At 40.9% G+C, this 16451-nt stretch overlaps 2 protein-coding genes and 1 long non-coding RNA gene across 4 annotated transcripts in view; 2 read left to right on the top strand and 1 right to left on the bottom strand.

Moving 5' to 3' along the window:
• SLC6A11 (solute carrier family 6 member 11) overlaps positions 1 to 5969 on the top strand; it is a 105612-nt gene extending 99643 nt beyond the window's left edge. Inside the window, exons 14-15 of one of the 2 annotated variants that reach the window (XM_075762767.1) lie at positions 571 to 741; positions 2587 to 5969. In XM_075762767.1, the coding sequence (XP_075618882.1) occupies positions 571 to 741; positions 2587 to 2739 (324 nt within the window). In that variant the 3' untranslated portion in view covers positions 2740 to 5969. The remainder of the gene's footprint in view (positions 1 to 570; positions 742 to 2586) is intronic. The other variant, XM_075762768.1, reaches the window with a different exon arrangement.
• On the bottom strand, positions 868 to 3517 carry LOC142603246 (uncharacterized). Its single transcript, XR_012837143.1, has 3 exons — positions 3414 to 3517; positions 2315 to 2466; positions 868 to 1197 (listed from the first exon to the last, which is right to left on the bottom strand). It is a non-coding gene; the product is annotated as an uncharacterized LOC142603246 (long non-coding RNA).
• Positions 5970 to 8246: 2277 nt separating the features above from the next.
• The window catches only part of SLC6A1 (solute carrier family 6 member 1), a 156725-nt gene continuing 148520 nt past the window's right edge, over positions 8247 to 16451 (top strand). The window contains exon 1 of the mRNA XM_075762771.1: positions 8247 to 8387. The gene's annotated coding sequence lies outside the window, so the exon portion shown is untranslated. The remainder of the gene's footprint in view (positions 8388 to 16451) is intronic.

Genomic DNA, 16451 nt, shown 5'->3' with positions numbered 1-16451 from the left:
ATCGCTGGTCTCATACACTCTTTTCATCTCTTTGGAGAAAAGTATATAGTAACTTTTCTGTATTTCATAAATTTAAATGGTCCAAACTGCTTGATTAGACACCTGTCCAATTCAGATAGATATATTTGAGCTTTTGTGAGGATGAAAGAGCTGGCCTGCAGAACTGCAGATACAGACAGTGGATTAAGGCAACTTTGAAAATTTTGGCTTTCCTTTTTCATCATGACAGGTTGGAGAGAACACAGCTTGTGTTACTTAATCACAGCTGGTTCACGGTAGCAAAACTTAATCTTTCCTGCCCAGGTACTGTTTGCCATCAAAGTGCAGGTTTTATTGTCATCGAGAGGTAAATAGGATTTCAACTTGAAAGGTTGTTCATTTCTGTGGGAGCTACTGAGACATGTTATTTAAGCTGTACATAAAAGAAGTCATTGCTGAGTTTTTTCTCTGACTGAAAAGCTTACCTCTACTTTCCATCTTTAGGGAGACTGGCCTTGCCTGAGCAGTCAATCCTTTTCTTCTTACAGTGTTTTTTCAAATACTGCTAATATGTTTCTCTGCTTATTTCAGGGAATCTTCATCTTTTTCCTGGTGAAATACAAGCCTTTGAAATACAACAATGTATATATATACCCTGACTGGGGCTATGGCATAGGGTGGATGATGGCGCTCTCTTCCATGATCTGTATCCCCTTGTGGATGTGCATTAAGCTGTGGAAGACAGAAGGCACTTTCATAGAGGTAAGATATATTTTCAGATTAATGATACTGAAAGAAGAAGTGGGAAGGGAGCGTGAATCCTCACTGCGTGAGACTAAGCACAGTTTAATCAAAAAAGCAATGCCATGTACCTGTCCCAGTGGCCTCTCAGTCACTCATGGAAAGAGGCATCTGAATTGTCTTTATTTTCTTCTGAATTTCCTTTTATTTTTTTTTTTTCCTTCACTGACTTCAGCTTGTGCTAACTAGCCAATACTGTAGCTTTAAGATGCTCTGTTCCTGCTCAATTTGTAACTTAAAATGTCTGCAATGCCAGCTAAATCCCTCAAGAAGGTTTGTGCCAGCCATTCATTCAGGTCAGCTGCCGCCTTTCCATGGTTTTGGTGACTCATGTTTGCGCTGCCAGGATCTTCCTCCAGGAGCCGAGTAGCAAGCACTCACATATGGCTTCTGGACAGTTTTCCTGATTGCAGTTCTCTAAGTGAGAAGTAGAGGCAAAAAGAAATATTCAGAGCAATTTATTAACATTTGGTATCAGGTTATCTCAGGTCTAGGCTGAGGTTAAAATTATTAAATATAAGACCTTTTCTGCAAAGAAACACAGTGAACATGGTTATAATGGAAGAAACAAGAATACAAATCTTTTTTGGCCATTTGGGATTTCTCATATTCCGGAGAAGTGTGGTTCTGTCAGTGGGAACTCCTTTGATAATAGTCAGTAAAAGGGCATCCCAGCATTGCCTCCTTCTGTCTCAGCACACACATGGAAGGGACTTTATTCGCTCCCTTTCATGCGTTCTCAGCCTTTCTGATATTCGCTAGGATAACGCCAATGTGAAGAGCAAGGAATTTCTGTGCGCAGGATGTCTGGTGCTCATTAACTTATCTGGCATGTTTGAAAGATCTGTCTCACAGTGTATACCCACTCTTTCAAAATTATCCTCCACTCAGAACCAAAGTGTATGACCTCTGAATATACCTGAGTATATCTCAATGTAACAGTGACTGTGTTCTTGAACGGAGAAGCTAACACTGGGGTGTTATTGGGCTGGCTGATGGCAGTCCATATTGAAATGACTTCATTAAGCTGATTACGTATGGCCTGGAGACTACTCAGGAAATCTTTATTTGTGGTATATAAGCAAAAAATGAATCGTCCATAATATAGTTTTCTTAGCATGTCAAAAAAGGAAGTTTTGCACAAATCTTAACATGAAATATTTCCTTAATGCATCAACCTTACCCGGTCCTTGCAAGTAAATAGACTTTGTTTATAGACCCTTGTTTTGCATTGCCTGGTAGTCTGAGGCACTGCAGACAGGTCATTATCTTTTCCAAACGTGAACAATGAGAGGGGTTTTTAATTACAGTTGGGAGCTTCTCAGGAAGCCAACATCCTGCAGCAGCAGCAGCAGCATTGCTACTGATGTTATTGCTATAAAAGAGAAAGTTCTCAGCTGAACATACATATTTTTCTTCTGTTCTTCATTGTAGTTAATACGCTTTGGCAGTCCCTTCTTTGTTTGTTTTTTTTCAGCATATATGCTTTGACTATAGCATGAGAAACAAAATGTACCCATATAACAGGCCTTACCCAGAGCATTGTGCTGCGTTTCTTCATGGAAGGGAATGTTGCTCTAAATCAGCATGAAAATTCCCTTTGACTTTGTCTTCACCTTCCTTCTCTTCCCTTTGGTCTGGTGTGATTTGTAAAGAACTGTGCGGCGTGTAGGTTTATGGATGTGCCTGTGACGGGGAAATGAGAAGCAGACATGCAAGCGAAAAGGGTTTTATAGTCAATCTGTTTAAGAAATGTGTCTGTGACCAAGAAAAAGATTATGATTTCCATTTTCTCAAATTTTCTAGAAATTCAGGAAGTTGATTACACCCAGCTCAGACCTGAAAATGAGAGGGAAACTTGGAGGAGGAGCCTACAGTGCAGCAATAAATGACTGCGATGCCAAACTGAAAGGAGATGGCACCATTTCAACCATTACAGAAAAGGAGACACATTTCTGAAAGAACTATCTCTCTCTTTTTTTTTTTTTTTTGTATAAATAAAATAAATAAATAAATAAATTCACTTAATTATAGAGGCTGGCTTGTTTTGCACAAAACTTTATTAACCAGTTAATTTTAAAGTGAAAATTGTATACTTGTTTAAAAGTGATTTTTAAAAATTACTATATAAGTAATGATTATGTAAAAGAAAAAGAAATAGTATTATATGCTATGTTAGTGATGACTTCTTGTAATATGGTGATTTCAGTAAATGTTTTTTTAGAAGTTAGAGGGACCTGTATAATGTGCTGTAAAACTTTTCTACTTTGATTTCTGTCCGATGTAATGTTGTATAGATATATGCACTCTAATCTGTAAGCATTTCAGACCATTGCAGCTTTTAATGTATGTATATAAAGGGGACCAGAATGTCCTTTTGTTTATATCGGAAGAAACTGTGAGGAGATGGGGGGTGGCTTGTAACTGCTGTTGCGTGTTACTCTCTAAATGCAGGCTGTATCCAAAGTCCAGGGGACCCCGAGGAGCCTTTCCAGCTGAGGCATCAGGCTCTGTGGGATTCAGCCCCTCCCTAGCCAGGGCAGCTGCAAGACCGAGCTCTGCACCTAACCAAGCTCTTCTTTCAGGGCAAGTTTTGGGAAGCCGACAGGAAGCACCACCTCAGCCGCTCTTACCGCCTTCCCTCCACCCTCCGTTTGCCTCAACAGGTCTAAAAATGTGGTGGAATGGGCCCACTTCTGAGTCACGGTTTTTCTGGAGATTGGATAGAGAATATTTCTTAAGAGCTACGAATTTTGCCGCTCTTGTAAGTCCATGGTCTCCAAGATGATGTGTGCTACTTCAGGGGACGTCTGAAGCTTTTTCATTTTTGTCAGTGTCTGGGTGGCCGGTACTTCATTTTGGTTGACACTTCCCATCCCCTGAAGCGAAACGTGTCTATGCTTGTACAACAGGAGATCAAGGTTACAACTGGAGATGTTCTGAGGAGGGGAAAAAAAAAAAAAAAAGGCAGGTTTAGAGCTCTGCATACCTTGGCCTCTCTGTCTCCTTATCTGCTTGCCAGTCTGTCTGTCTGTGCATCTATTCACTCCCCTCAAAAGAAATGAAGGATCCCGTAATGACAATATGTAGCACTATATAACTTTTCTCATCTTCAGGGTACTTTCTAGATGCTCTCGGATTAGGCCCTGATTGTTCTACCCTGAAAGGTATCGAGGCTTGCGCCGAAGTCAGAATAGGAGCTCATTTGGTGGAACGCTAGAGTAATTGGTCCTGAACGGAATTTATGTATGGTGCAGGAATGAAGACAGGGATGCTAGGAGTTGCAGGGAGCAGTATGGGGTTTGTGATATCAGGCCTTTTGATTCTATCAGTTGTATGAACCGAGTCCCTTGTATTTAAAACAGATTTTGTATGTGAATCCAGCTGATGGACAGTTGCTACTGTGAGGTATGCAAATGCTAGTCCCAGTATCAAAATCTCTAGACTATCTCTGGGGAGTTTTTTGGGGGTTGTTTTTTTTTTTCTTCTGCCAATATTCCAAACACTCTCATTTGTTCTGGACAATTTTTTTTTTCTTGTCCTGGTTTTTTATTTAATGGTTGTATGAGAAACCTGTGAAGAATACTGTACTACACTGCGGAGTATTTGATGGAGAGAAACAAGCAGCAGCCTAAGACAGCTCGGAAGAAATGTCATAACATCTGCTGTCTTCTCTGCAATTCAAAATCACCAAAGCTCAGATCCCAGCGCCTGGAGCTGCAAGAAACAGAAGTGGCTGCTGGCCTTCTACAGAGGAAAACATTTCACTAGAAGTCTCTAAGCATATCTTAATATTACGTAGAACTGTACAGGTAGTCAGCATTTCTTTGACATTTTACAGTTACCTCTTAAAAAGCATTTCCATACGCTCAAGTCTCAAGTCACATCATTGAATATAATAGATCTATTTAATTTTACTTCATCTTATTTGTATTTTTTGTGTGGTAAGGTAGAAGCCTAAGAGAGAACTTCTCTACCACAATTCTACTTCAAATATTTTAAGTCCTTTGCACGTTTCCATCATTAGGTGCTTAGAAAGGACATTTTGAAGGAGCCTGCTTTCATGAAGGCACAGAACCATCATCCTGTGAATGCTGGCCTCCCTCAGAGGGAGTCTTCAGCTTGGCATCCAGAACTGGAGGTTACCAATGAAAATCATGGTCCCACTGGAACATGATACTTCTGGAAGAGAAATGCTCCCAGAATTGACACCACAGAGTGAGTTATAAAACTACAGAAAAGACAGTGAAGCAACTGAAAGCTACAAATTGATATTGAAAAAATGCCCACTCCAAACCCTAGAAATTAACATTTTTGGAAGTGCTAATGAATCATAAACATTTCTATTCCAGTGTTCCTTTCTGGTCCTTCTCTCCACCCACCAGAGCTGCAGAAGTAAGGCCCCAAAGGCACAGATGGGCCTTAGGATGGGTTATGTTCCCTCCCAGAGTAAATGTCAACACATTTTCTTATCAGTGAAGGATGTAGATGCGCTCTTGGGTTACACTTGGCCCTTAGCCTTGCTTTCAATGGAGTAATCTTTAGCAATCGGGATTCCTCGTGAATGTTCACAGTAAAGCGTGCCAAGAGGAGGAACCCACACCACTCAACTGGCCATGCATTAGACACAAAACAAAAATCCCAGCCAAGTCAAGATTGCCCTTTGAATCATAACACGCATTGCTGTAGCAGGAAAAATTGACTTGTGCATTTTAGCTTCTCGGTGTGCTTTGAACTGTTGTACTCATCCAAATATCTCCACAGGAACTATGTACTTGGTATGGAACATGCTTCCTATTCTGCTGCTATGAACCATTTCACCCGTAGCTTTATACACATACATGTGGTTTGGCATGGTCTAAAGTATTATACAGTATTACTAATGTGCTGTGCTTGTACATGTGTGCATTTAATATCTGACTTCTTTAACACTACTGATTTTTAAAAAATATTTTTCTTTTGTGGGGAGGGATCTGGGAGGGCGAATTTCTTAATAGTATTTGTGTTGTGGGTTCTTTTGGGGTTTTGGGGTGGTTTTTTTTTTTTGAAACAATATGAAGGGGAAAATGCAGAAAACAACTCGTGATGATTTTTTTATGCGGCAGAAACAATATTGCCCTTTTCTGAGATATCTGCAGTATTATTAAAAGTAATACAATAAAAATGAACAACCACTAAGGTTTATGTAACATTTTACACAAAGAAAAATTCTGTTTGGTTTTGAAGGGCACAAGGTTTCGTCTACTTATTGTTTTAAAAATTAAAGGAAATGGGCAAAACCCATTCTGTCTATTTTAGTTTATATCAATGTATTTTTTATGACTCTCACTTAACAAATTAAATAATCACAACTACCCTTTTAGGGCAGACCTATGTCCCTTGATTTTAAATGGGGAACTTAGAAACAACAGAAGATTTAGCAACTTGTTTGACCTCATCCAGTCAATCTATGGCCGAAACAAACTGAAGTCTCCTGATGCCATAACTTTATGTTACTGTTATGTAATATAAATCCATGTTGCCATGGAAGAGCGCAGACCTACCACCGCTTTCCTCCCCCCACCCCATCCCTCCCCACTCCTGGCTGTGTTTCACTGTGGCCTGCTTTGTGTCGCTGGCAGGGTTAGCGGAGCCATAGAGAGCTGTGCCAGGAACCAAACTGGCTGAAACCTCACCCCCCAAAAGCTCTCGGTAACTCCAGCCTATTGCCTGGCCATAGAAGTGCTACTGCCGAGGGGAGACAGGACAGTGAATTACATCTTCCAGCTGCTGTAGACATGATGCTGGATAAAACAACCTTCTAACCATGGCTTCAGTCACAGGCCAATGCTCCGTCCCTTTGACGATCTTTTGTACTATGATGTTATGCTCTTATACTCTTCTTTCTTATGTCAGTAGCCCATGTAGAGGGAAAAATGCTTGCTTTAGTACATGACGCACTGATGAAAAATTCTGATGTTCTACCCTGAGGCACCCTATTATGTAGTAGCCTGCCACACAGGAAATGAAGCTCTTTTCTTAAAGGCTGTTTCTCATCTTGATTAATGAAGCATGGCTATAATAAGGAAAACGTGCTATGGATTTTGACAAAGCCTTTCAATTCCTCTCTGACTATACCGACTGCTCTACCCAGCAGCCCAGATACCGCAGGAAGGATGTGCAGCCTTTTCCCAGGGCTGACGGCCTCCCACCTGCAGCAGCAGCCCGTGGCAGACCCAGGCGCCAGCCAGCCAGCACTACCAGGTTCTTGGCCCCGTCTTGCAACTAAATATTAAGTAAATTTGAATGTGCTGGGAAATTTGGCCTCAGATGTTGATGACTCCCCATTTAGAGGAATACCTGAACTTGGTCATCCACAGTGCAGCAGTGAGTCTAGCGAAGACTTAAAAATTTCTCTCTAGATGTCAGAAATGTCCTGGTGGAGTATATACTTGGACACTTGGCTGGAAGAAGATGTGAAAATTTGCACAAAGACAGACATAAAGAGGAGAAAATTGGCTGGGATTCTCTTAAAAAAGGTTTGGAGAAGGCTTGAAAAACTTGAGAATGCATAACACACAACTGCTCAGACTCCCCAGATCTGTATGAATGCTAAGGGGTGAGCGCTAACAGCGCAAGACAGTTTCCAGCTCTTCTTTCTAAAGCTACTCTTAAAACATAAACTATTCATTACAACATAATAGAGCAGAAGGGACCAAGATTTGGGTGCTGATTTGAAGTGAGAATTTGAGGGAAGAATTGCATACCCTTTTTCTTACATACTTTAATTTTACAAGCATCAGCTCCTTCACTTTTTTTTAACAGTTGTTCTCTGAGAGCTGCAACCCACCTCAGCTGTGTCCTGCACTGCCTCAAGTTGCTCTGAATTCCAGTCACATCCACCTCCTCGTTGGCTGGCCATGCTCGCGTTGATTGCAGAAGGCTGCTCTTGGGCTTTCGAGCTAATTTTCTGCATCTCCCCTCCTCAGTTGCCTTGATCATCACCTGTGCTTGCCCATCCTGCAAACAGAATAGCCTTGAGCTCTATTGTTGGTTAAAGAAGAAGAGAAGCATAAAGATAGCCAAGAGTTCCTTGCTATAAATGGTTAGTGACAGAACAGTGGGGTATGCTTTCTATTTCTATCAGCTTGCTGTTAATAGAGCCAGCCAACTCCACTATCCGTTCCCAGCACTTACTACAGCACTAGGTAAGAGGCACAGTAGCTTTTCTTAAATGTCATTGTAAAACACCTCAACAGAAACACTGAGAGCTCTGGCTGATCTCTTTTTATTTCAATGAAAACACCCACTTATTTATTAGACTATACACAGAGGAATCATTCCTCTCCTCTTCCCAAAGGGCTAAAAGATGTCTGCAGTTAAGGCACGCCGTGCTCAAAAGAGCAAACTACAGCTATTTGGGCAGACGCCTCCAGGGCCAGTTCTAAGTTTGGTTGCCGCCGGTGACATGGAGTTGAGCTGTGCTTTGGTCAGCACTGGCATCAGGAATCCCTGACACACGCACAGCGAGAGGTAGAACTGATCGAGACAACACCAAGCACGGTGACGGGACACGGTCAAGGAATTGTACCACTTGTGTCTTCACAGGCCTTACGCATTTGGACCAGGTATTAGGTGGTTTATTCATATGTGAGAGGAGATGTCAGGGTTGTTTCTGTGTTTCCATCCCTCCATCTGTGAATCAGCACAGCTGGGCTTGTCAGCAGGAGGGAGCTCAGCTGCAGGAGTGGTGGATCAGAAGGTGCTGCAGAGCACCACCTTGCTTTGAGCTGTTTTGGACTAGACATGCCAAAACACTGCGGTTCTTTCTAATCAAGCCCTACTCTTAGCTTGCTCCCAAATTAATTTGGAAGAATAAACATAAACATGTCCTGGAATTATTTTAGGCTTTACCAGGTTACTTGGTTTTGGGGTTTTTTTCCTCCCCTTTTCCAGCAAAATTAGTTTTGTTGTCCATGTTGAAATGCAGGCAAAAATTATAAGCCCAGTAATGCAGTACCAGGTCAGTAAACGGAAATCAAGAGAAGGATAGGCTATTAAGACAAGCAAAGGACAACTAATCTCTGTGTTGTCTGCAGGAACAAAAGCATGATGTGTTACAAGTGACATATAAATCAGCTTTTAACTTTTACTGCTTATTTCTAGATATTCTTTCCAGAAAACTAGCCCTGGTTATGTTTAAAAGTCTCTGTTTCCCAAATTTTTGCTTCATTCACAGAAAACTCATTGGGTTCTTGTGGCACAAACTTCCCTTCATCCTTCTCCCCAAGTTTTAGGGCCTACTGCTTCTGCTGGTACTGCTTTTCTCCTTCCCCTTCCGTACATCCATGCTTTCTCTTCAATGCAATTCAGAATGCAGCCTCTGCTTCTGCAGTAGGAGCAAGAAGAAGTGTGCTGGAGGCTATTAGCTGCATGGACTAATTAAAAGTAATTGACAGCACATGCAACCCTGGTTGGGGAAGGGAAGAAAGTGATATAAGAGGTGGTAGGGAGAAGTTGGTTTTGGGAACAAGTGTTATGGAGTGTTGTTTATGATGAGGCTTTTGGAGCTGGTGTTTTGAAGGTAGTGACTATGGCCCTTTCCTCAAGGACACAACAGGTAGGGACTGGGAAGTGTGGGGTGGGTGACAGTTTCCTCTCAGTTAGTTTGTAAGTTCTGGAAATCAGTCTGTAGTTTTTCATGTTTTTCTGGATTGTATTGGAGGCTTTTCTGTGCTGTGATCTGAATTGGCAATGTTGTTGCAGGCTTTTGACTAACAGAGTGTGCAGTTTGTTCTTCAGTTACTCTCGTGCCAAATCCAACCTTCACAAATTCCTGTATTAGCCGTCCTGTCTATGTGCAGTTTGAATTGTAAGCCTGCTCCTTGTATTATAGTGCTGTTGCTAGTTAAAAAAAATCCTAATTTAGATCTTTCAAGTGAAATGGATTAATATTCTTTGGAGTTAAAGGATTTTTTTCAGTAAATGTTCTCAAAACCTTGTATGTTCTTGTTGGGAACTGTAACACCCTGTCTGGTGTAGTCTACTGGCTCATTCCTAGCCTGTATGAGCTTAGATGTCCTTTCGGTTGCTATAGCAAGGTCAGTAAACACAAGCTTTTTATCTATTCAGCTGAAGGAGTTTACTTTCTACTTTTGCAGAATTTGGGGGTTTTGCATTAAAATACCAAATGCTGTAATAGGCAGTTCTGTACTGGAAACTGTATTGTTAGTTCTGTTTTAGGAGATACTGTGCAGGTGGGATGAAGATACAGCATTGAGGGCAGTAAATTTGCTACTGCATCTCTGGATTGGCTATTAAATAAAAGCCTCTGTGATAACTTCATGGACTAATAGAATTGTCTGAGGAATGCTTTAAACTCAGCGAAGCTCATGTTCTTTGCACACTGGAATGTTGCTTTCTTGCAGCAGTTGCCATGCTTTGTTTACATGCAATTGGTTGAAATAGGAAGACTACTTCTTCCTGTTAAGATGGAAATAATGTATGAAATCTCTAACTTAAAAATTGGATTTCCCCCAGCTGGCACTTCCATGTCAGAAGTGGAATCGGGGAAAACAGCTTATGCTGTCTGCAGCCTCTCCACTGCGCTATGCAATGATGTAGAGGAGTCCCCTGGGACTCCTTTCTCGGTGGGGAGGAGAGTTGAGGTACAGGCTAAGAGCAGCCTCCTTGCTGTTTGTGCTCCACACAGATACCTTGGAACAGCGTTTCTGTGGTGCAGCGGGGACACCTTTTGGTCAGAATCGGTCTAAACCTGATCAGCTGCGGGGTTTGTGTATAAAATCCACCTGCACACCCGCTGTTTGCAGCAGGCAAGTGTAGGTCAATTCTGCCATCAGCTTTCCCTAGTTGGTTACGTGTACTTGACGTGTACATTCTGGATAATTAGATTTGCAAGTCCTTTCTGCAGTTGCAACTTTTTATTGATGCGGTTCTGATTCCTTTCATTACAAGACTTGGTTTCCGTATCATTAGGTGGCAGCATGTGCCAACATAAGATGAGTTTGTCCCCGTAGCTCAGTAACCAAACTGGGAGACGTGGAGTCAAGAGAGGTTTCCTTAGACCCTAACCATCATGTGAAGAATGCATTTACAGTCTTTACAGAGAAGCTATAATAAAATTTCTTTTTTTTTTTTTATTCAATATTCCCAGAGGTTCATGCTAAAGCTGCAATTGTGGTGTTAGAGTTGTCAGTGAGACTGCAATGGTATAGATGTTTAAAATAATGAGAAATAATAGAAAACAGAAGGTAGATGTGCACAGTAGGATTTTTTCCCAGTGATTGAGAGGCATTACTACCATATCCAAATTATTATCTTAAGCAGTTGTAGTGTTCTCAAGGAAAAAAAATCTTTCATGCCATTTTCTTTGGAGGAGAATTAAATTGTAATTTAATGTGAAAATAGAGAAGACAAAGAAAATAAGGGTGTCATTCTCTGTATTGAACAGACAAATATCAAGCAAGGAATCAACTTGCCAGAAAATAGGCAGTGATGCAGCTTTTTGAAAATACCTGAGGGAATATATTATATTCCTAAATGTAATAAAGTAAGAGTTGCTTCAGACCTTTGGGAAGACTTGCAGAAAACTCTTCTGGATTGGTGGATCTGAGATGAACCATGTTTCATTTAAAAACAAATAAAACCAACAAAAAACCCCAAAAACACACTTATACACACACCCCCAAAAGAAACCCCACCCCCAAACAAACAGTTCACCCAGTAAAACCAGTTTCATTCCAAGGTTACTCTTTCACATAAATTAGATGTATGGATCTGTTGCTCCAGTCTAGTTACTTGAACCTTGGATGTCAAATTCAAATTTGACTTTTTTTAGTCCTCATATTATTCTTGCTCTGTCAAATATTTCTGAAGAACATCTCCGAACATACAGTCTACACAACTAAAGTGTCCCCGCTGTCAGCCAGTCCCCAGCTGTGACTGTGGTTCCTAGAGGCTTTGAGTGGCTGGGAATCAGAATTAATAGTTGAAGCAAACCTCCTACCTCCTATTAAATTAGAAGGTATAATTAGCATCTGCAGACACAGTGTTGTACACAGATGTGAGGTGATGAGATGTACTTGATAAGCAACAGGCAAAGGAAAATGTGGAGAAAGTGCAGAAACGTATTTAATTGTGTGTGCATGTGTATGCATCTAAAGCAAAGCCTTTGGTATCTCTGCATATTCCTTTGGAACAGACCTGAAAAAATAGCTGACAGGAAAAAAGCCACCTGAGATTGGGCAAGACATTGCCAAAAAAATGTCAAGGAGGAACCATTCACATTGAGACTTCAACTAAGAAACCACAGAAGTTAGTGGGAGGCTTCCCATTAAAGCAGCTGTGTAACTGGACCTTTGGTGGTCTATCAAGGTCCTTCAGCTCTAATTTGTGAGAGTTCTTTGAAAGACCTGTTTAAAAACTCAGCTTGGACCCTCAGGGTTTGCCCTACAGATTCTGTGATTCTGCTGCACTGTTGAGGTCCTGTCAATACCAGTTGAAACTGTGCTGCTTTCTTGGTTCCCCTCCTTCCTCCAAACCTTGTTAATGCTTCCAAGTTTAATCTTGGATTGAAGCCCTGAGCATCTTCAAATAATCTGAATTGTTTTGTCACCTCTCACTAAGATTTTTCTTTTTCAGACATAAATAAATAGGTATTTCTTACAAATTTCACATGAAAAGGTAATTACAGTGCAGTTCTGAATAAAAAGCCTGATTGGCAATCATAAGGTGGCCTTCCTTCCATTACAGTTAATAAACAACTGTAAAAGATGGTGCCTATTTAAAGCTCCAAATTTACCCTGCCTTTCTCCTGACAAGCTTGCACATTGATTCTGATATGCAGACTGACAGCTTCATGGCATTTTGGAATGTTGCAACTGCACTAAGTATGTGGTACTACTTATTTTAGTACCCCCATTCCCACAGCAGCCACTGACTCACAAGAAAAAGCTAAGAGCAATATTTGGCATTTGTTTCCTGTGCGGTACAATTTGCCTGGTTCATTAACCTTCTTTATGTAGATGTAAATTCTGAGTCTGACATGGTTATTTTTGGGGCATATGTCAAAACTAGATTTGTCTGTATGAGCAACATTTGCTTCTGAAAATATTTAAAATTGCTTCAATAACTTTGTCTTTTAAAGCAAACTCTGTATTGTATTTTAAGCTATGTTTACGTTGTACGTTCAAATCTCTAGCACCATTTAACTTGTGGAAGAAAAGCAGGAGACAAAGGAGAATGTATAAAGCTGTGTGACATTATCCCGTACCTGTTATAACAGAAATAGCTTCTGCTTAGACAACACAGCATTCCTGAAGATTGATGGAGGCTGAACATAAATTCTGCTTCACTTGTAAAGGGACCGGATTGATTGTATACATTCAAGCATATATAAAGAAAGGGAGAGGTTTATGTTCTTGTAATCATATGAGAAAAGGCTCTAATGTTCTTCTAATCAATGAGAAAAAGCTCCAATATGTCTATACTTTGGTGTATGTAATGTAAAATACAGCAACAACTAAATTAAGTCCCGTTTCTGCTATAGATTCCTTGTGTGATGTTGGTATACACAGTAGTGCTCTTCCTGCTGCAGTAGAACTTTGCAGAGGAAACTCTTAACTATGAAAAAACTCCTGCATGCTGCGCAGTACTTCACATAGGATATAGCAAGGCCTCTCTTCTCATATAAGAAGATTTATTTTTTTTCGGCCTGTATGCTGAAGGTAGGACACAGCTTATGTATGTGCTGAAAGTCAGGGTGTTTGCTACTAAGTCAGTGGTATTGTAGGGGTCTGCACATTAGCACAAAAGCTTGACTTGCATTGGGTTGATGAGTTTTTGTTAAGAAGATATTGGTCTACAGCTAGACTCTGTTTGCAACTGATCCCCCATCACATGGGTAAGGTTATGTATCAAATGTTATGAATAAAATGCATGCCAAGAAGAATGAGATGTGAAGAAGTCGGGAATAGTAAATTAACCAAACAACTATCAGCAATGAGCTTATTCCTTGAAACCATTTTGCTTGGTAACATGTTAATAAGCATAACTTTTCTGTCTTCTAAAGCACTCCTTGCAGCTCCTCTCCTCTGTTAGCCATGTTTACCAGGAGAAAGGAAACACTGCACTCTAGGACTTAACATCTGTAAAACTGTCAGCGCTGAGAGCTTACTCTTTGCTGGGTAAAAAACTGGCTGGATGCCTGAGCCCAAAGGGTTGTGGTGAATGGAGTTACATCTGGTTGGTGGCCAGTCACAAGTGGTGTTCCCCAGGGCTCAGCGCTGGGGCCAGTTCTCTTTAGTATCTTTATCAATGATCTGGATGAGGGGATGGAGTGCACCCTCAGTAGGTTTGCACCTCAAACGCTGTGTTCAGTTTTGGGCCGCTCACTACAAGAGGCAGATTGGGGTGCTGGAGCGCATCCAAAGAGCAATGAAGCTGGTGAAGGTTCTAGAGCACAGGTCTTAGGAGACGTTGTAGCCAGGTGGGTGTTGGTATCTTGTCCCAAGTAACGTGTCATAGGATGTGAGGAAAGTTGCACCAGGGCAAGTTTACATTGGATACTAGGAAAAATTTCTTCACCCAAAGTGTTGTCAAGCACTGGAACAGGCTGCCCAGGGAAGTGGTTGATTCACCATTCCTGGAGGTATTTACAAGATGTGTAGACGTGGCACTCAGGGACAAGGTTTTGTGGTGGACTTGGCAGTGTTAGATTTACAGTTGGACTTGATCTTAAAGGTCTTTTCAAACCTAAACGGTTCTATGACAGTTCTATTGGTCCCCAATACTTTTTCTACATTTCCCCCCCCTCATTGTGCCAAGAACAGTGTGGGGAAGGAGGGAGGAAGAGAGAAATACACTGGCCTGGTTTGCTGCTACTTTTCAGAGTTTTGTCTCACCAGTCGTTCCGATACAAACTCTGTCTCTCCACTTCAGTGGCTTCTTTCTTGGAAAAGTTGATGCTGAAAACACGCAACTTTCTTCCTGCCTGATGTATGCTTGTTTGGCCCAGGGCTCACCTCTTATGCAGGCTTTTCCTCTTCTCCCCACAAAAGAAATTGCATTAAGAATTAGATCCTCAGTGACCTCACTCTCAGTAGCACCATACAGTTCAACAGATGTATCAGTCCTCTGCTATGGTAGACTGAGTCTCCAGCTGCTGCCAAGGTGCAATTGGATTTGTTTCATCTCATTCTCTACCATGACCTTAAATCTGACCCCTTGCTCAAATTATAGGACTCATTCTGGTTTCTCTGGCTGCCCGGCAAAAATGTTTTCAGATTATTTGGAGGCCAAGCTAGGACGAAAATCTCCCTCATAAGCCTAGGAAGGATGTAGTTTCCTCTGTGATTTAATACCTTCTCAATGGGAGAAGTTGGTCACAAAGATCGGAAAAGTTGGCAATATATGAAATACAAACATGGGATCACCTCTGCCAGTCTTCCACACTGAGCCAGATACTCCCTTTCTGTCCCTTTTCTGTTGTTCTTTGGATCACCAGTTTACACTGAGGGTCTGATCTCAGAAGTATATTCTCCATATAAATGCAAAATTTGCTTCAAATAAAAAAATATTTGCTGGAAAGAGCATGGTTTTGCTATCCTGCTGTACAGAAGGATATTTAAACTATGATCTAATATTTAAATTGGTTGAGAGATCTGACATGACCATATATGCCAAATAAAACAATTAATGCATCACAACTATTCAGAAGTAGGCAGTAGTACAGGCTATAATTCTTCTTGGAATGGCAAAACATGTCCATGTTGGACCAACGCCTCCTTTCTGGCATATGACTTCTACCTCAAATTTGAGCCTTTCATATTTTTAGTGTGCCCTCTGTGGAGAAGGGCAAAGATGCCTTTGAACTGTTTTTGTGCCTCCCTGTTGGTTTTTTGGCCAATATAGTATTAATTTAAGTGGCCTTTCTGTACTGCTCAAAACATGGTGGCTGCCTTCTACTGATTAATATTAGTTTGGCCTGCAATTACCAGCATTTTTCCCTGTGACATTGAACCCTCCTTCAAGGCTACCCCAACTTGCCCTGTTAGGTTCCTTGTTTGTAGAACTTGGGGAAAAGATGTGTACAGGGATCTATTTTTGAGGTTCTAATGCCTTTTATGTCAGAACAGTTGGATTAAAAAGCTGTGCCAGAAGAGATAATGTTTTTTTTCGGGTTTTAATTCTGCAATTCCCAGCAGAGTATCTAGTTATTTCATAAATGCATACATTTAGGAATTTTGAGATGACTGTCTTAAAGTGGTCTTTGAAACCAAGCAGGTGGGATTTTCAGAAGTGGGTACTAAGTCCATGCTCCTCAGAGGTTTCAGGTGTCCATAAATTTCATAACAAAGTGGACCATTCTGCTTTTCTCAATACTAGCAGGTCATTTATATAGATATGTTAAAAATCAATTTACATACCCTACTTCAGGCAACCCAGTCTGAAGACTTCAGCTGATGCATTTCCTTCTAATGTCTCAGTTACATGATCATGAGAAGAAATGTTTTTAAAGCTCATAGTATGAAAATAGAGATTCATCTGCTATATGCTGCCACAAGCAAGAAAACTTTATATGCCACTGGATGTCACTCTAACAAAGCTCAAAGTACTTTGGCACTACAAATCTTTACACTTCTGTTATAAAACAGTGTGCAGCCTGTTAAACT

This window comes from Balearica regulorum, chromosome 10, assembly GCF_011004875.1.
Source record: "Balearica regulorum gibbericeps isolate bBalReg1 chromosome 10, bBalReg1.pri, whole genome shotgun sequence".
Taxonomy (NCBI): domain Eukaryota; kingdom Metazoa; phylum Chordata; class Aves; order Gruiformes; family Gruidae; genus Balearica; species Balearica regulorum.
Note: the sequence above shows the minus strand (reverse complement) of the source record. Positions and strands in the feature narration are given on the sequence as shown.